At 43.0% G+C, this 21,451-nt stretch overlaps 1 protein-coding gene across 2 annotated transcripts in view; it reads left to right on the forward strand.

The window, feature by feature from the left end:
* The window catches only part of LOC117291174 (golgin subfamily B member 1-like), a 99,327-nt gene that overhangs the window by 50,317 nt on the left and 27,559 nt on the right, over positions 1–21,451 (forward strand). For both annotated transcript variants that reach the window (XM_033772750.1, XM_033772751.1), the window contains exons 23-31: positions 4,403–4,501; positions 6,383–6,497; positions 6,630–7,221; positions 8,020–8,128; positions 9,157–9,311; positions 10,716–10,807; positions 18,855–19,016; positions 19,806–19,904; positions 20,752–20,906. In XM_033772750.1, the coding sequence (XP_033628641.1) occupies positions 4,403–4,501; positions 6,383–6,497; positions 6,630–7,221; positions 8,020–8,128; positions 9,157–9,311; positions 10,716–10,807; positions 18,855–19,016; positions 19,806–19,904; positions 20,752–20,906 (1,578 nt within the window). The remainder of the gene's footprint in view (positions 1–4,402; positions 4,502–6,382; positions 6,498–6,629; positions 7,222–8,019; positions 8,129–9,156; positions 9,312–10,715; positions 10,808–18,854; positions 19,017–19,805; positions 19,905–20,751; positions 20,907–21,451) is intronic.

Below are 21,451 nucleotides of genomic sequence, written 5' to 3' on the forward strand. Positions count from 1 at the left end.
AACCTTTTTGTGCTAAGCAGCTCTACCACATTGGGCCCAGAACTCATGTTGTTTCGTCACATCCATGAGTGTTGTGAGTTTTCCTACTTTCCTGACAAATCTGTGGGTTTTATTGAGACAGTAAAATCAAGATGATCCGTTTTTGTTTGTATTGGTGGAAGAATGAACAGTGGTTAAATGGACCTTGCACTGGGTCTAAGTGGCACTCAACAATGCTTTGTGTGAAACACAGCTCCTTTGTCATCCAAATTGCCAAGTATGTGTGCTTGAATCTTTTTTTTTCAATTGTGTTCACAAATCAGTAAAAACCACTACACATTTTATGGGTCATCAGACATTGTATGTTTGGCCTTCAAGCATTATGGAAAGGATCCACTGACCTCTTTAGGTAGATACATGCACTGTCTACTGAGTGTTTGTATAAAAACTTGATCACAAAAACCAGTTTGTGTACCCCTTAAAACCCATGCAGCATAGTTTAGTGTAAGCATAGAGCAAGAGGCTTTTACCTCTAGGAAAACCAACACACCCACACTGTAACTTCAGAAAGTCACGATCCAATCTGCTGAATGTGATGTCCAGGTTTGACTTGGTAGAGCCGGATCAACATTAAAAGCTTAATGAAAAAAGGTTTTCGTACAGCCATGTCCAAATTGGTAGATACGGCTACGGCTAGATTACCATATGATCACGTGCTGAAGTACATGACTGTACTTAAGCCGAAGCTTAAGCCGAAAGGGATCAACTTTCTCTCTTATAACAGGAATGTAATTTCTGACCTTTGTTCATGATTTCAGGATTTTTTTCTAAATCTCCCCGAGACTTCATTTTTTCTTGATTGAAGTTAAGTTAAGTAGTCATGAAAGGGAGAAATAAATAGTCCCAATTGTGTCCAAACATGTAGTTTTGTATTTCTGGTAATGCACAAAGTCTGTAAATCTCCTCCTGAGTTGTACCATTTACATTGCCCAAGTGGACTTACGCAGTTGCATAAAGTTTTGTGAAATCGGCTGCTGGGAGGTTCAGCGTATGGAACAGGGGGAACCCAGCTAGGCCAGCAATCCATTTTCAAGAAATGTCACTTTTGGCAAATCTCATCTCACCTATAGGCTCAGGTTACTCGGGTTGGCAAAGAAAGCAAAACACCAGTTTCTCATCTAGAATCCGAACATTTAGAATCAGCCCAAGTGTCAATCTCTCCTTCTAAGTAATCTAGTCATGCGTTAATAACTTCAAGAATCACAGGAACATGTGTCTGTCCTTCGGCCTGTCTGGAAATGTTAGCATTTTGGTTGTCTGTACAAAGAGGTAGACACTTCAAAGTATAGTTAACAGATCAATGGTTTTTGCTGTCATTGCTCTTATGTCCTCCATGATTCTCAATGCACTCTGCATGATCCAAGATGAGAGAGGATCCCATGTGTACTTACAGGTAACATGGAATTGAATGCAAATTTTTCAAGGAAATGTGGTGATATAAAGAGCTAGACAGATCAATGGTTTTTACTGTCATTGCTCTTAAGATGTCCTCCATGATTCTTTATGCATTTTGTGTGGTTCGGGACCAGAGGGGTTGCCATGTGTAGTTAAACATTACTGTTAACATGGAATTGAATGCAAATTTTTCAAGGAAATGTGGTGATATAAAGAGCTAGACAGATCAATGGTTTTTACTGTCATTGCTCTTAAGATGTCCTCCATGATTCTTTATGCATTTTGTATGGTCCGAGACCAGAGGGGTTGCCATGTGTAGTTATACATTACAGTTAACATGGAATTGAATGCAAATTTTTCAAGGAAATGTGGTGATATAAAGAGCTAGACAGATGAATGGTTTTTGCTGTCATTGCTCTTAAGATGTCCTCAATGATTCTTTATGCATTTTGCATGATCCGAGACCAGAAGGGTTGCCATGTGTAGTTATACATTACAGGTAACATGGAATTGAATGCTATTTTTCAAGGAAATGTGGTGATAAAGAGCTAGACACTTAAGACCAATTAACAGATCAATGGTTTTAGTTGTCATTGCTCGTAAGATGTTCTCCACGATTCTCTATGTTTGAGACCATAGGGGTTTCCATGTGTAGTTATACGTTCCATTGAACATTTATAACAAATTTTCCAAGAAAATGTGGTGATGATGGTGCTGATGCTATTAAAGCACTTGAGGTCGATGGAGACCAAGTCTTCATTCATCTGTTACTTTAGCATGTCCAGTGATGGCTTATTCATCATCCAGAGTCCTTCCCATGAACATTCTAACAATTCTTTTCAAAGAAATTGTTTTCAAAATATAGTATAACATTTTTTGAAACTATATTTTTTTCACTTCAAAAGTAAGCAGGAGTTTGTACATCTGCCCCCCCCCCCCACCCCTGCATGGTGCAAGGAAGGTTTAAAGGCACTATGCTAGCCTGAGGCCAATTGTTTTAGTTTTGGGTCAAGAAGTCTCTGACCATACAAGTCCGGTGGTCTTGGGTTTTTCAATTGAATAACAATACCTCATTGAGTAATATCTTGAACAGAAACATCATGTTTGAATGTAGACAGATGAGAGAAAGTTTCTCTTATATACCTAGATGTTGTCAGGGCTCAAGAAGAAACATCATGTTTGAATGTAGACAGATGAGAGAAAGTTTCTCTTATATACCTAGATGTTGTCAGGGCTCAAGAAGAAACATCATGTTTGAATGTAGACAGATGAGAGAAAGTTTCTCTTATATACCTAGATGTTGTCACGGCTCAAGAAGAAACATCATGTTTGAATGTAGACAGATGAGAGAAAGTTTCTCTTATATACCTAGATGTTGTCAGGGCTCAAGAAGAAACATCATGTTTGAATGTAGACAGATGAGAGAAAGTTTCTCTTATATACCTAGATGTAGTCAGGGCTCAAGAAGAAACATCATGTTTGAATGTAGACAGATGAGAGAAAGTTTCTCTTATATAGATGTTGTCAGGGCTCAGGAAGTTTGTTGTCTCATTTTAGTTCTGTGTTGTAAAAACATTTCTGTTCCAGTAAAAAAAATTGTAAATTTTCTTCCAAGTTCCGAGTGGTCTTAACAATTTTCTCCCAAATTTGAGCCTTGGTAAGGCTACTTTCTTGCTTCAATTCATCATAACCAAGATTTTAGAGCAAGATATGCTAGACTGAGAAACCCATTTTTAAATGTCAGTGTGCCTTAAGCTTCCTGTATTGTAATAAGTACCTGAACATGCAGGAGTCTTACTCATAAAGTAACCCCCCCCCCCCCCGGGGAAAACTCTTTATTAGGACATGGCTTTTTCTTTATTGAAACAGAAGTCATGTAAGAGGTGTTTTTCCCCTTTTGTACTTGTCAAGTAGACGCTTAGTCTTAGCAATGCAAGAAAAGAAGGAATTTTAAGTTTTTTAACACCTGGTTTATATTCAGATGGATTGTGTAAGAGTGATGTTTTTAAAAAGGGTGTGCATAAAATTTGTAAGACATGAAATATAAATGTTCACAGACTTACACATAATGTACTGAATCAAAATATGAGTTTTAACAATAGATTATTCTTATATCATTGTGTGGTCTGTATGTGAATGAGAATAAGGGAAAGGAGGAACAAGTTCAAGCAGTAAAAACTCACAAAACATGTGAGAATAAAGTAATCTTAAAATTAAATTAAATTAATTGTGGTAACAATGATTAAATGAGTTTTTAAGTTTGTTAATTCATCTTAGGTCAAACATTCTTGGCCGCAGGCTTCAACACACACATGAGGGCTTAATGGTGTCTGTAGACAATAGACCCCAATGAATGTTGACTCAAGGAGGAAATTAACCCCATCTCTGGAGAAGGGTGTGGGCTTTCCCCCTGTATAAGAAGCTCATTTGAATCCTTTGAGGCAAACTTAACACAGAGTTTAGGCAAGAAACAAGGCGAGTTGTGACCTGATAAACCCTTCGTTGTAAAATTGGATTGCTCAACCGGGCATGGTTCAAATGTTTACAATCTACAAGGTTGTTTCCTTGTACATTGTCTTATTAATCTGCTGTGGAATGCAGGGGGAAATATCAAGGCTCAATAATTTGAACTCTGAAGCTGACAGTCAGAGTTGACATGTCCATTCTGATTAAACAAAAATTAGTTCGGAGCTTGCAACACTCACCCTTGCTGATGAGCATTAGGCCTACTACATTGCAAATTTATTTAGACAATTCTGTAACATTCCTTTAATTTTACCCGACTGTTTTGATTTTACTGACCTACAAGATTTCCAGCAATAAATCTAATACATAATGAAAATTGTGTGTTCTAAAACTAAATGTATTTAACCTAACGATTTTGTTGTGTGCAAAAAATGGCGTGATGTTTCGACCCTAGCAGAGCCTGTTTTCGTTAACAGATTTTTATTTATTTATTATTTACCAGCAACCACTGAATAACAGCCAGGTGTTGGAAACGGTGTCTTCCTACCTCACAGAGCTCAAGAACCAGCTTGCTCAGGTCAAAGGTCAGCTCATCTCCTTGGTAAGCCGGCATGCATTTATACATTGACCCTGAAACATGCTGATAAGATCCGCAAGGGGGAAGTCCAGACTTATCTGAGACTTTTATCACTAAAATTGGAGGACGCTGTTAAAGCCGCCGTTAAAGTGGACCGGTTGTGTTATTTGTTTGTTTTTTGTTAGCCCTCCCAGTCCCAGATCTGTATACAGTTACCAGGGTTTTTATAATAAAAAATTAATATATTTTGGCGTAAATCAGAGAGAAAGAGGTGAATCTAGTAATCTTGAAGTTAAAGGGAAGGTATACATTTAGCCTTAACTCTTAAAATTAATGACATTAAAAACATTTGGTCAGAAGCCTTCAGCATCTTTGAGAAACAGTTCACGTTAAAGTACCAAAGATATGCTTTGCCTTTGATACACCTCGGTATAAGTGCAAAGACCAAATAACATTTTGGATCTATAAAAATATATTGTACTTTTATTTTTTAATGGATGCCTAATATTCAAAATTCTATGGCATTCAGGGTGGTGGTGATGGTGGTGGTATTGTTGACCATGACCTCCTGCTTGTTCCACCTGTACAACTGTAGGTTAATTGTTACTTTTTAGACGGATATCCTTTTGTTGTCGGTCAGAAGAAAAAAATCATGGGATAAAAAAAATTCCACTTTTTTGAAACTGTTATTGTATGTTCTGAAAGTATCTAAAAGATAAAACTTTTTTGCAAACCTGTTTGGCTGAGTGCTGGGACAAGTTTATGCTTTCTGTTTGTGAATACTGCGTTGGTGGCAGCGCTGACTTAAGGATGTCAAGGCCCTCTATTGTTAGAGTGTGTATGACATTGAACAACACTTCTGGGGATTTTTTTTTTTATTTGTTCAAAGGAAAGGTATTTTGAAGAAAAGTCTCCATTTGGTTCTTGGCTAGTACATTGATAAGTACTCCTGCTTTATTTTATGCAAAAATTAAAGTTAAGGCCATGTCAGACGAGGCAATTTGCAGGCAACCAGTAAAAGGAAATTTATCCACATTTCAGTTTTCTTGTTATTTTCCTTTGGATAGTGAGTCACAGCTAGAAGAGAGTCTCTTGTGCTGATGAAGTGATTCCTGTGAATGTAGTGCAGTCAGGCGCCTCAAAAATGCCTGAAAATGCCCTTTACGATGTGACCTTTAGTAAATGATTGGTGCCCCCCCCCTCCCCCCTCAAAAAGAATAAATAAATAAATTGTAGTCAGTGAGGGAAGTTGTGCCCACAGCATATTTTCCTTTTGACCGAGTTGTACTTGTATCAGATCAGAGGCACTCTCCCCAAGGCTGTCTCATGTACCTGGTTCATGGTTGTACTATGTATTCATAAACAGAAACCAAGTGACTGGTTTTGTTGAAAATTCTTGCAAAAAAAATGATTGAATAAGCATATAGGGAATGCTATATTGGAGTTCCATTGAAAAGGGTATTGGCAAAATACTGCTAGATTCATAGATCTTTTTTTCCCCTTCTTTTTCTTACAGTTCATTTAGGACAGAAAGAGGTTATTTCTAACTCAAAAATTTAAAGACTTCAGGCCTGAAGCCTTTTTTAGGCATTTGAAAGCATACACAATTGTGCGACAAGGGTGTTTTTTCTTTCATTATTTTCTCACAACTCAATGACCAATTGAGTAAAAAAAAATCATGGATTTGTTGTTTTAGTTGGGATACACCAAGTGAGAATACTGGTCTTAGACAATTAATCCCAAGTGAGAATACTGGTCTTAGACAATTAATCCCAAGTGAGAATACTGGTCTTAGACAATTAATCCCAAAGGTGTCCAGTGCCTTTAAGTGGCAGCGGTTAACCATAACAACAATTTTCTTTTTCTCATTTTTTTTTTTTTTTTCATTTTAAAATGTTGTTGCAGAAAACCAAGAAATTCTCTCAGGAGCACAGACTGCTTGGAAGTCATCGACCGGCAACAAAAGAGAAATCATCAGCAGTCTTCTCACAGTGCAAAGAGGATTCCTCTGTCCTCCTAGGTAAGGATTTATTTTTTTCTGAGGCATTAAACAAGGACTTGGAGTTTTGGTTTGTTCAACTCGAAATTACTGAAATCACAAAGACAATCAAATAAAAGTACAAATTTTTGTTTTTTTCTTTCAAACCTGCAGATGCCCTTTCATTAGACCTTGTCGATGAAGACTTTCAAAGATCCTCCAGCCCTTTACTCTTCCAGCATAGATTACCATGGCAACAACATGTCTCCAAGGACGACACCCTTATCAGTACCCAGAGGGACTCCCCAGAAATAACATTCAGTGACCTCAAAAAAGACTTTAAGAATAAAGCACTTTTAAAAGTAGAGACTGTGTCCACCCAGACGGAGATCTGTAGAACACCTGATAGAGAGGTCAAACCGTACTCCAGAAGTTCCCAAGCCCAAACGAGTCCCAGAGGTCCACAGAGTAGGAACACAGATACTCAAACCGATCATTACGGTAGGGACGAGTTTAAGTCGTCGTCGTTCAGGACAGCAGACAGCGCGGACGTGAAACAAGCGTACCTCGTCAGTAAGCATCCGACGCTCAACTCTGCGATCCTGCTTCCTGTAGATGAAGCCATTTCCCCAGGGGATAGCGCGTCAGAACTGAGCGATTCGTTCGTCACGGCGTTCTCGTCGCCAGTCAACTGCTCCCCACTCAGGAGTTCATTTCGTGAGTCACCAGACTGGGATCCATCAGCAGAGTATCTGGGCTCTCACAGGTTGGTGGTTCTCGGTCATTGTTTTTAAGTTGCTCACTGGAGCTTAAACATTTTGAAGAAAAAGATGTTACTCTTGGTCGTGGTTTTAAGTTGCTCACTAGTGCTTAAAAATTTTGAATAAAATGATGTTCCTCTTGTAAGTTTAGGAGCACAATTGGTATTGTTATAATTCAAATTGGCTATTGTTATTCTATTACAGAAAATAGCTCACCTCCGATACCTACAAATGCATTTACAATGCGCAAGCGCAAGCGACTTCGCTAAACAAAAACAAAGCACCCCTCCTTGCACTGCAGGTCCCGTGTGTACACACAAATAACGCCCTTCTTTTTACAGCGCCCATAGTGTCAAGTCGTTTTTGGGGGGGAAACCATTGGCGTGTCACCCAGGGGACAGGAGGCAAGTGCCCTCCCAAATTCAGACAAAATAGTGGGACACACCAGGAAGGAAAATAATAAGACAGATAAAGTAGAAGAGACTTTTTATTCGAAATTGATACTTGTGTCTTTTCTCGGTACAGTTTTTGGCAAATCAATCCCTCTGCCCCCCCCCCCTCCCCTTAACAAAATACTTCCCATCCATGGATGTGTACAGATGTTTAGTTGGTGCAAGCTCAGTACATCCCCCTCCTTGTAATAGAGGTCGAGGTGTTGTGTAATTTTTAACTTTGAGTTCTGACATTTTAACATTTATTGAATGGCTCAAATACCCTCAAACTCGCTTTTTTTCCTTCTAACATTGCATGATGATTGGACTTATTTCCCCCCTTCCATTTCCTACTCTCTTCATTACTAACAGAGAAACATCAGGGAGTCTTACATTGCCAAAGGAGTCCACTGAAACCCAAGAATCTAGCTCCAAGAACGCAGTTAGTTATTCAGATATTAAGATTCCATCTGTACATAGGGTATGTCTCTTATAACAGTTAAGTGTATCTATCACAGTGTATCTATCGCAGGGTATACAGGGCTCAAATTAAGGGGGGAAGTCACAAGACTACAGGGCTGGACCAGCATATATTTTACAAGACAAAATCGTAATGAGAGAGAATATTTCATTAATTTTAAATTAAGAATGCTTTAATACCCAACATAATTGAAAGATATTTACCAGACTCAAAGCCAACATTGAACATCATTTTCTTTATCTTTTATTACACAATGTGGAACTGTTAGTCAATTGAAAAACACAAGACCACCAGAGTTGTACAGCCCTGAGTTTGTTGGCCCGAGGCTAAAATCACTGGCCTAAGGCTTGCGGTAATTATTCCATAAATCAATTACCATAAAAACTGACTTAGTAAGAAGCACTACAGCTATTGATAATGTATACCATTTTAAGAAAAGATTCCCTTCAAAGGAATATGGTTTTAGAGAGAGAGAGAGAGATTAAAAAACATTTCAATTTTAAAACTATTTCTGCATGAAATGTTTCTCAGATTTTCGGCAATATCTCAAAAACGCTACAACCTTTTTAAATCAAATTTCTACAGGTTAGTTTAATTGTGTTAGTGTGTACAGTGTATGTCCATTTATATAGGATTAAAACAATAACATTGTTAAGTAAACCAAAGGTATACTTTGCCTTAAAATTATTTTTTACAGGTGAGGCTTGTTTCTAAAACAGAATTTTATGCTGGCCAACAAAGTTTTGTTTTGCTTTGTAATTCACATAGTCAAAAAACAATTGCTAACTTTGCTGGCTTAGTTGTCATCTAGATAGCGCCAGGAAGGTAGAAGTAACACTTAAAATAATAACTAATATCATGAAAACTGCATGAGCTTTCATAGCATCAACAAGATTACAATAGAAAGAAGTTAGGGCACCAGAAATGCTGATTTATTATTCCTCAAGATATGACATCAGTTACGACAGTTACTATTATATAAAGAAAATGGCTGAGCAAACTTTGTTAACGTTTTCCCCCCCTGCCAGAAAACTTTGGAGACCCATCAGGAGGAGGCTCAACAGAGGATGGAGGATATGCTTGGTACAAACTATGCCAGACCCAATATTGTGGTTGAAGGTTGTCAAGAAAAAGCAGATATGGCAGACTGTGAAGATGAAGATCACAATGCAAACTATGACAGGTTAGACTAAATGCCTGGGTTCATAGGGTGTGGCTAACAGCACTAAATATGTTTTAGATTTGAGAGCCAAATAAAAGGGGTGCGACATGGGGGTTGTTGACTTCCAAGTTAATGTATTTTTTATGGCGTACTCCCTGAAAAAAACACTCCTATTTGCCTAAAAGTGTAGGAACATTTTTTAAGATTGATGCTCGAGCGGTTGTAAATTGACACAGGGCTGTGGTGTTTTTATTTGATAACTCGACAGGCCCTGGGACTCCACATATCAAATCAAGCAAAGGATAAAAAGTTCAATAGTCGATGGATAATTTTCCCTTTACTTCAAAAGCTGTGAGACCTATATAAGTATTTGAAAAGTATTTTTTAGTACAGAGCAAGACGTACTTCATGAAATTCTTTTCCCCCACCCTGTCTATAATATAAATCCACTGCTAGAGTCAAACACCTATGGGTTTTGTCCACCACTTCACAAATGAATAATCCCCCTTGTCAGTAGACATAACTGTCCCCACCTAACAAAGATAATGTTTGTTAATCCTTGAATAATCTCACTGAATGCTCTGTGGAATTCCCTGTCCTTGATTTGCTCACCCTAATAATCACAGTTAAATCCTAAGGGGTCGTTGTTTATTTTGTCCATAGAGCTTGTGTTTGTCCATGGTTTGTTCAACTCCAAAAGATCACTTATTAACTTAGTACTCCTTGTTAAAACAACTTTAATCCTAAGTAAGTCCTGAAGCATATTTTATGAAGTGTCCTCATACAATCATTATTCTTCAGCGATGTGATTAATCAAAAATCCCCTCTGCGGGGCGCTATAACATTGGTTACCTTTCATTCATGCGAGTAACAACAATTGACATGATGTTATCTACTGAGTCCATTGAATAGTTTGTTAAATTTGGGGTGTGTGGGGTCGATGGTGATTTCTCTAGCATAAACAAAAAAAACATCACTGCTTGAAGAAAATATATTAAAAAGAAGGAGGAAAACAAAAGCAAAACAGTACAAAATGAGCTTCTTGAGTCACAATAGTCATTTGTTACATGTCTCACACTCCTCACAAAGTTTTTGCAAACATTGAGACTTTTTTTCATAGGTCCCAACGACTTACTGCAAAATTGAACGCAAGCAGAATGTTTTGCATGAGCCTAGCTTGCAAAAGGGGTCATGTGTCAGAAGATTATTAATAAAGCAAACAAACTGGACTCTTAAATTTCATCACAGGAATCTAGTTTTTTCTGTCATTTGAAGTGGGCTTTTGAATCACTTATGAATTATTGTGATAATAAGGATGCAGTGGATCTGTCAATTTATAAAGAGCACAGTATTGATGAAGTAGTTTGGTTTGCTAATTTTCATTTGATCTTTTTTACATTTACTTGCTCCTTATCTTTGTCTTAGATCTGGCAAGCACAGTCCCTCAACTCCAAGAAAACTCTCCCCTGCTCGTCTCAAACGTCGCTCACTGGTTGAAAAGAGGACCTCTTCATTAGGTAAGACGAGTAATCTCACTTAAATTTATTTATTTATTATTGGAGATCAAAAAATTTATTGGAGACAGTGAAACATTTATGGTTGAAGAAAGGCCCTTCCATGCCCACCACCCCACTTGACACTTTCCTGTTCTGTCATCAGGAGATGCATTGACTCCTGTGACGCATTGGAGTGCCATGCCCATCACCCCACTTGACACTTTCCTGTTCTGTCATCAGGAGATGCATTGACTCCTGTGACGCATTGGAGTGCCATGCCCACCACCCCACTCGCACACTTTCCTGTTCTGTCATCAGGAGATGCATTGACTCCTGTGACGCATTGGAGTGCCATGCCCACCACCCCACTTGCACACTTTCCTGTTCTGTCATCAGGAGATGCATTGACTCCTGTGACGCATTGGAGTGCCATGCCCATCACCCCACTTGACACTTTCCTGTTCTGTCATCAGGAGATGCATTGACTCCTGTGACGCATTGGAGTGCCATGCCCATCACCCCACTTGACACTTTCCTGTTCTGTCATCAGGAGATGCATTGACTCCTGTGACGCATTGGAGTGCCATGCCCACCACCCCACTTGACACTTTCCTGTTCTGTCATCAGGAGATGCATTGACTCCTGTGACGCATTGGAGTGCCATGCCCACCACCCCACTTGCACACTTTCCTGTTCTGTCATCAGGAGATGCATTGACTCCTGTGACGCATTGGAGTGCCATGCCCACCACCCCACTCGCACACTTTCCTGTTCTGTCATCAGGAGATGCATTGACTCCTGTGACGCATTGGAGTGCCATGCCCACCACCCCACTTGCACACTTTCCTGTTCTGTCATCAGGAGATGCATTGACTCCTGTGACGCATTGGAGTGCCATGCCCACCACCCCACTCGCACACTTTCCTGTTCTGTCATCAGGAGATGCATTGACTCCTGTGACGCATTGGAGTGCCATGCCCACCACCCCACTCGCACACTTTCCTGTTCTGTCATCAGGAGATGCATTGACTCCTGTGACGCATTGGAGTGCCATGCCCACCACCCCACTTGCACACTTTCCTGTTCTGTCATCAGGAGATGCATTGACTCCTGTGACGCATTGGAGTGCCATGCCCACCACCCCACTTGACACTTTCCTGTTCTGTCATCAGGAGATGCATTGACTCCTGTGACGCATTGGAGTGCCATGCCCACCACCCCACTTGACACTTTCCTGTTCTGTCATCAGGAGATGCATTGACTCCTGTGACGCATTGGAGTGCCATGCCCACCACCCCACTTGCACACTTTCCTGTTCTGTCATCAGGAGATGCATTGACTCCTGTGACGCATTGGAGTGCCATGCCCATCACCCCACTTGACACTTTCCTGTTCTGTCATCAGGAGATGCATTGACTCCTGTGACGCATTGGAGTGCCATGCCCATCACCCCACTTGACACTTTCCTGTTCTGTCATCAGGAGATGCATTGACTCCTGTGACGCATTGGAGTGCCATGCCCACCACCCCACTTGACACTTTCCTGTTCTGTCATCAGGAGATGCATTGACTCCTGTGACGCATTGGAGTGCCATGCCCACCACCCCACTTGCACACTTTCCTGTTCTGTCATCAGGAGATGCATTGACTCCTGTGACGCATTGGAGTGCCATGCCCACCACCCCACTCGCACACTTTCCTGTTCTGTCATCAGGAGATGCATTGACTCCTGTGACGCATTGGAGTGCCATGCCCACCACCCCACTTGCACACTTTCCTGTTCTGTCATCAGGAGATGCATTGACTCCTGTGACGCATTGGAGTGCCATGCCCACCACCCCACTTGCACACTTTCCTGTTCTGTCATCAGGAGATGCATTGACTCCTGTGACGCATTGGAGTGCCATGCCCACCACCCCACTTGCACACTTTCCTGTTCTGTCATCAGGAGATGCATTGACTCCTGTGACGCATTGGAGTGCCATGCCCATCACCCCACTTGACACTTTCCTGTTCTGTCATCAGGAGATGCATTGACTCCTGTGACGCATTGGAGTGCCATGCCCACCACCCCACTTGACACTTTCCTGTTCTGTCATCAGGAGATGCATTGACTCCTGTGACGCATTGGAGTGCCATGCCCACCACCCCACTCGCACACTTTCCTGTTCTGTCATCAGGAGATGCATTGACTCCTGTGACGCATTGGAGTGCCATGCCCACCACCCCACTTGACACTTTCCTGTTCTGTCATCAGGAGATGCATTGACTCCTGTGACGCATTGGAGTGCCATGCCCACCACCCCACTTGACACTTTCCTGTTCTGTCATCAGGAGATGCATTGACTCCTGTGACGCATTGGAGTGCCATGCCCACCACCCCACCCGCACACTTTCCTGTTCTGTCATCAGGAGATGCATTGACTCCTGTGACGCATTGGAGTGCCATGCCCATCACCCCACTTGACACTTTCCTGTTCTGTCATCAGGAGATGCATTGACTCCTGTGACGCATTGGAGTGCCATGCCCACCACCCCACTTGACACTTTCCTGTTCTGTCATCAGGAGATGCATTGACTCCTGTGACGCATTGGAGTGCCATGCCCACCACCCCACTTGCACACTTTCCTGTTCTGTCATCAGGAGATGCATTGACTCCTGTGACGCATTGGAGTGCCATGCCCATCACCCCACTTGACACTTTCCTGTTCTGTCATCAGGAGATGCATTGACTCCTGTGACGCATTGGAGTGCCATGCCCATCACCCCACTTGACACTTTCCTGTTCTGTCATCAGGAGATGCATTGACTCCTGTGACGCTTTGGAGTGCCATGCCCACCACCCCACTTGACACTTTCCTGTTCTGTCATCAGGAGATGCATTGACTCCTGTGACGCATTGGAGTGCCATGCCCATCACCCCACTTGACACTTTCCTGTTCTGTCATCAGGAGATGCATTGACTCCTGTGACGCATTGGAGTGCCATGCCCATCACCCCACTTGACACTTTCCTGTTCTGTCATCAGGAGATGCATTGACTCCTGTGACGCATTGGAGTGCCATGCCCACCACCCCACTTGACACTTTCCTGTTCTGTCATCAGGAGATGCATTGACTCCTGTGACGCATTGGAGTGCCATGCCCACCACCCCACTTGCACACTTTCCTGTTCTGTCATCAGGAGATGCATTGACTCCTGTGACGCATTGGAGTGCCATGCCCACCACCCCACTTGCACACTTTCCTGTTCTGTCATCAGGAGATGCATTGACTCCTGTGACGCATTGGAGTGCCATGCCCATCACCCCACTTGACACTTTCCTGTTCTGTCATCAGGAGATGCATTGACTCCTGTGACGCATTGGAGTGCCATGCCCACCACCCCACTTGCACACTTTCCTGTTCTGTCATCAGGAGATGCATTGACTCCTGTGACGCATTGGAGTGCCATGCCCATCACCCCACTTGACACTTTCCTGTTCTGTCATCAGGAGATGCATTGACTCCTGTGACGCATTGGAGTGCCATGCCCACCACCCCACTTGCACACTTTCCTGTTCTGTCATCAGGAGATGCATTGACTCCTGTGACGCATTGGAGTGCCATGCCCACCACCCCACTTGCACACTTTCCTGTTCTGTCATCAGGAGATGCATTGACTCCTGTGACGCATTGGAGTGCCATGCCCACCACCCCACTCGCACACTTTCCTGTTCTGTCATCAGGAGATGCATTGACTCCTGTGACGCATTGGAGTGCCATGCCCATCACCCCACTTGACACTTTCCTGTTCTGTCATCAGGAGATGCATTGACTCCTGTGACGCATTGGAGTGCCATGCCCACCACCCCACTCGCACACTTTCCTGTTCTGTCATCAGGAGATGCATTGACTCCTGTGACGCATTGGAGTGCCATGCCCACCACCCCACTTGCACACTTTCCTGTTCTGTCATCAGGAGATGCATTGACTCCTGTGACGCATTGGAGTGCCATGCCCACCACCCCACTTGCACACTTTCCTGTTCTGTCATCAGGAGATGCATTGACTCCTGTGACGCATTGGAGTGCCATGCCCATCACCCCACTTGACACTTTCCTGTTCTGTCATCAGGAGATGCATTGACTCCTGTGACGCATTGGAGTGCCATGCCCACCACCCCACTCGCACACTTTCCTGTTCTGTCATCAGGAGATGCATTGACTCCTGTGACGCATTGGAGTGCCATGCCCACCACCCCACTCGCACACTTTCCTGTTCTGTCATCAGGAGATGCATTGACTCCTGTGACGCATTGGAGTGCCATGCCCACCACCCCACTTGACACTTTCCTGTTCTGTCATCAGGAGATGCATTGACTCCTGTGACGCATTGGAGTGCCATGCCCATCACCCCACTCGCACACTTTCCTGTTCTGTCATCAGGAGATGCATTGACTCCTGTGACGCATTGGAGTGCCATGCCCACCACCCCACTTGCACACTTTCCTGTTCTGTCATCAGGAGATGCATTGACTCCTGTGACGCATTGGAGTGCCATGCCCACCACCCCACTTGACACTTTCCTGTTCTGTCATCAGGAGATGCATTGACTCCTGTGACGCATTGGAGTGCCATGCCCACCACCCCACTTGCACACTTTCCTGTTCTGTCATCAGGAGATGCATTGACTCCTGTGACGCATTGGAGTGCCATGCCCACCACCCCACTCGCACACTTTCCTGTTCTGTCATCAGGAGATGCATTGACTCCTGTGACGCATTGGAGTGCCATGCCCACCACCCCACTTGACACTTTCCTGTTCTGTCATCAGGAGATGCATTGACTCCTGTGACGCATTGGAGTGCCATGCCCACCACCCCACTTGACACTTTCCTGTTCTGTCATCAGGAGATGCATTGACTCCTGTGACGCATTGGAGTGCCATGCCCATCACCCCACTTGACACTTTCCTGTTCTGTCATCAGGAGATGCATTGACTCCTGTGACGCATTGGAGTGCCATGCCCACCACCCCACTCGCACACTTTCCTGTTCTGTCATCAGGAGATGCATTGACTCCTGTGACGCATTGGAGTGCCATGCCCACCACCCCACTTGACACTTTCCTGTTCTGTCATCAGGAGATGCATTGACTCCTGTGACGCATTGGAGTGCCATTCCCACCACCCCACTTGCACACTTTCCTGTTCTGTCATCAGGAGATGCATTGACTCCTGTGACGCATTGGAGTGCCATGCCCACCACCCCACTTGCACACTTTCCTGTTCTGTCATCAGGAGATGCATTGACTCCTGTGACGCATTGGAGTGCCATGCCCACCACCCCACTTGCACTCTTTCCTGTTCTGTCATCAGGAGATGCATTGACTCCTGTGACGCATTGGAGTGCCATGCCCACCACCCCACTCGCACACTTTCCTGTTCTGTCATCAGGAGATGCATTGACTCCTGTGACGCATTGGAGTGCCATGCCCACCACCCCACTTGACACTTTCCTGTTCTGTCATCAGGAGATGCATTGACTCCTGTGACGCATTGGAGTGCCATGCCCACCACCCCACTTGCACACTTTCCTGTTCTGTCATCAGGAGATGCATTGACTCCTGTGACGCATTGGAGTGCCATGCCCACCACCCCACTTGCACACTTTCCTGTTCTGTCATCAGGAGATGCATTGACTCCTGTGACGCATTGGAGTGCCATGCCCACCACCCCACTCGCACACTTTCCTGTTCTGTCATCAGGAGATGCATTGACTCCTGTGACGCATTGGAGTGCCATGCCCACCACCCCACTTGCACACTTTCCTGTTCTGTCATCAGGAGATGCATTGACTCCTGTGACGCATTGGAGTGCCATGCCCACCACCCCACTCGCACACTTTCCTGTTCTGTCATCAGGAGATGCATTGACTCCTGTGACGCATTGGAGTGCCATGCCCACCACCCCACTTGCACACTTTCCTGTTCTGTCATCAGGAGATGCATTGACTCCTGTGACGCATTGGAGTGCCATGCCCACCACCCCACTCGCACACTTTCCTGTTCTGTCATCAGGAGATGCATTGACTCCTGTGACGCATTGGAGTGCCATGCCCACCACCCCACTTGCACACTTTCCTGTTCTGTCATCAGGAGATGCATTGACTCCTGTGACGCATTGGAGTGCCATGCCCATCACCCCACTTGACACTTTCCTGTTCTGTCATCAGGAGATGCATTGACTCCTGTGACGCATTGGAGTGCCATGCCCACCACCCCACTTGCACACTTTCCTGTTCTGTCATCAGGAGATGCATTGACTCCTGTGACGCATTGGAGTGCCATGCCCACCACCCCACTTGACACTTTCCTGTTCTGTCATCAGGAGATGCATTGACTCCTGTGACGCATTGGAGTGCCATGCCCACCACCCCACTTGCACACTTTCCTGTTCTGTCATCAGGAGATGCATTGACTCCTGTGACGCATTGGAGTGCCATGCCCACCACCCCACTTGCACACTTTCCTGTTCTGTCATCAGGAGATGCATTGACTCCTGTGACGCATTGGAGTGCCATGCCCATCACCCCACTTGACACTTTCCTGTTCTGTCATCAGGAGATGCATTGACTCCTGTGACGCATTGGAGTGCCATGCCCACCACCCCACTTGCACACTTTCCTGTTCTGTCATCAGGAGATGCATTGACTCCTGTGACGCATTGGAGTGCCATGCCCACCACCCCACTTGACACTTTCCTGTTCTGTCATCAGGAGATGCATTGACTCCTGTGACGCATTGGAGTGCCATGCCCACCACCCCACTTGACACTTTCCTGTTCTGTCATCAGGAGATGCATTGACTCCTGTGACGCATTGGAGTGCCATGCCCACCACCCCACTTGACACTTTCCTGTTCTGTCATCAGGAGATGCATTGACTCCTGTGACGCATTGGAGTGCCATGCCCACCACCCCACTTGCACACTTTCCTGTTCTGTCATCAGGAGATGCATTGACTCCTGTGACGCATTGGAGTGCCATGCCCACCACCCCACTTGCACACTTTCCTGTTCTGTCATCAGGAGATGCATTGACTCCTGTGACGCATTGGAGTGCCATGCCCATCACCCCACTTGACACTTTCCTGTTCTGTCATCAGGAGATGCATTGACTCCTGTGACGCATTGGAGTGCCATGCCCACCACCCCACTTGACACTTTCCTGTTCTGTCATCAGGAGATGCATTGACTCCTGTGACGCATTGGAGTGCCATGTATTCAACTCCTACTTAAACTTGATGAGAAGTCCGAAAAAAAAGATGTCAGCAACGAAACTAGACACTGTGGTTCAGCTTCAAACCTTACCTTGATCAGGTTTAAGCCTGACTAAATAAATATTAGTTTAAAGGCAATGGACACTATTGGTAATTGTCAAAGACCAGCCTCCACAGTTGATGTATCTCAACATACGCATAAAATAACAAACCTGTGAAAATTTGAGCTCAATCGGTCATCGAACTTGCGAGATAATAATGAAAGAAAAAAACACCCTTGTCACACGAAGTTGTGTGCGTTTAGATGCTTGATTTCGAGACCTCAAGTTCTAAATCTGAGGTCTCGAAATCAAATTTGTGGAAAATTACTTCTTTCTCGAAAACTATGGCACTTCAGAGGAAGCTGTTTCTCACAATGTTTTATACCATCAACCTCTCCCCATTACTCGTCACCAAGAAAGGTTTTATGATGACAATTATTTTGAGTAATGACCAATAGTGTCCACTGCCTTTAATTTTTAACCTTCACTGATATTTGGTAAAGGATGCTCTGTCGAAAAACAAATATACAGCCATGCTTCTCTGATGGATTTCAAACTTACTCAAATTTTTGTTTTTCTTTTTGAACAAAGATATTGACAAAATAGGGAAACTGACATCATTACGGCTAGATAGCTTTGTTGGTAGAGCAACGGCACAGCAATCTGGTTGTCACAGGTTCAAATCCTGCTCTCTTCAATTTTGTCTGTGAGTTTAGTCGCTTGAGGTAGCCTTGACTTAATTTGAGACATTTTGTCTTTGCTCTCTCAGGTTGTGACAGCAAGATGGTTGACCTCACCAACAATCTCCTGGATGTTGAGATGACTGAAGAGGAGAATGAGTTTAGCCTGAAGCTCCTTGAGGACTCAAAGAAGGCGTCCGATAGAACCAAGACAAGGAGAGGCCGAAGGTGGTCCCCTGTTAACTCGCCTGGTAAAACAACAACATTTAATTTAACTTCAACTTGTTAGAACTTTTTTTAAATTTATAATCAACGTATTTTTTTTCTTTTTAAACAGAACCATAATAATGATTATAATAATAATAATACTGTACACTCTTTGGATGCGGTTTCTCAGGGTTGTTCCGAGTTTCAGGATTTTATTGAAAGTTCCCTTGAGACTTCAAATTTTCATCAAAGATAGAAAGCAGTCACCAAATGGAGAAAAAACAACCCACATTGTGTCACAAATCTGGTGATGCACCAAGTCTGCAAACTTTTCACCAAACAACCGTTTGAGGTTTTTGGTCTAGAATAAGGGGGGATCAAACCAGAGAGCCATTTTTGAAAGGAATGTTCACAATCATCAGATCGCATACCTGACATTGGCAGTGTCTGCCATAAATGTTATACAATCAAATCTTGTGAAGAGTGTCAAAAATGATTTGATGAGACAACACCTTGAAAGGATAGCAATGTGAGGTGGTGGAATTTGCTGCCAAGCCTTTTAAGAAACAACGGGGCTAGCTCCTTTTCTTTACCATAAGTGACCTGATTTCTTTTACGAGCGGTACCTACAGCTTTATGTCCCATCCCAAGGACAAAGCACTTATTATCAAGTGTCTTGCTTTTGCATACAAGTGTCAAGACCATGACTCAAACTCACACTCTGCTGATCAGAAACACCAGAGCTTGAGTCCAGTACGCTTGGCATCTCAGCCTCGACTCACAATAATTTGTGTACGTTCTAATAAATGGCATTATTCCGGTTTTTATAACAGATCAGCATTTACAACGGCCAAGCAGTAGGGATCGTTCACCATCACCAACACTCTCTCCAGCTGTTTCAGTCAACGGTGATGAAGTGGTTACAGATAATGGTGAGTGGGATCTGACGAACATACACTTTTGCATTGATCTTTCTGTTTGTGTTGAGCAGAAAGTCTTACGATGTTTTTTTAAACAATAAAACGGATGTTCAGTATGGCAATCGACGGATGAATTGCACTGGTACAATCAATCAAATTTCTTTAGAAGACGCTTGAACAATAAACACTCAATTTGTAACAAGCAAGTGTGTACTCTGCATATAAATATCTTACACAGCTAGAGCAAGCATTTTGTACTTGGATTGCGGAACTGCCAACCCTGTCTGATTCTGCAGAAAATTCACTAAGAAAACACCAATCTTTCCATATTCTGGTGCACACATTTGAAAGAAATCCCTGAATGGGGAAACTTTTCCCATTTTATGTTAAATGTAATTCTAAACATTTTCCTGATTGTTGTACACTACCTGATTGTAAGATGCAAATGTAGGCAGCTGTGGGATTGATTGTGTTCATGTTCAGCCCTTTTCACATTACAGTGCCAAATTCCAGAAAATAAAACCCCGTTGGTTTCACACTTGACGTAGATTTCCTGGGAAGTATGATGGTAACATAGTAACCAATGTTGGCCATAAAACTCTCTTGACTCCGAAATTTGTGATCTTTCCAAAAGGAACTATTTTTGAAAGCGTTTACCTTCGAATCACTACCTTCAAATCAGTCTTTACAATAATCTTTGTTCATCAAGTGTTTGATGAGGCCCTGACTTTAAGTATTTTTTATCAATATGTAGATTCTTGAAAACTACCTAAACATGTAACATTTTACTTCAGAACAGCCTCAGAACTCACTTTTCATAATGATGGCTTACCCTTAAACCATGTCATTTTATTTACAGCAGTCAATGCGGACGACCAAACCTCACAAGCTCCACCTGAGAACCATACAGAATCCCCTGTATTTGTAACAGAACCCACAGCAGACACGGTGACAGAAGGGACAAGAGAGACGTGTCCTACAGGGGAGCTACAAGAGGAGAGAACAGGTGGTGAGGTGAGAAAGTGCTCTAAATCTTTACCCCAAAGTAAAACTGAAACTATCAGAAATTTATTGAAAGGTCTGTGAATTAACTTGCCTTACTTTACAGAACTCTAAATTTATTGGGGGAAAGAAAGGTCTGTGAATTAACTTGCCTTACTTTACAGAACTCTAAATTTATTGGGGGAAAGAAAGGTCTGTGAATTAACTTGGCTTACTTTACAGAACTCTAAATTTATTGGGAGAAAGAAAGGTCTGTGAATTAACTTGCCTTACTTTACAGAACTCTAAATTTATTGGGAGAAAGAAAGGTCTGTGAATTAACTTGGCTTACTTTACAGAACTCTAAATTTATTGGGAGAAAGAAAGGTCTGTGAATTAACTTGGCTTACTTTACAGAACTCTAAATTTATTGGGGGAAAGAAAGGTCTGTGAATTAACTTGCCTTACTTTACAGAACTCTAAATTTATTGGGGGAAAGAAAGGTCTGTGAATTAACTTGGCTTACTTTACAGAACTCTAAATTTATTGGGAGAAAGAAAGGTCTGTGAATTAACTTG

This window comes from Asterias rubens, chromosome 6 (assembly GCF_902459465.1).
Source record: "Asterias rubens chromosome 6, eAstRub1.3, whole genome shotgun sequence".
Lineage (NCBI taxonomy): Eukaryota > Metazoa > Echinodermata > Asteroidea > Forcipulatida > Asteriidae > Asterias > Asterias rubens.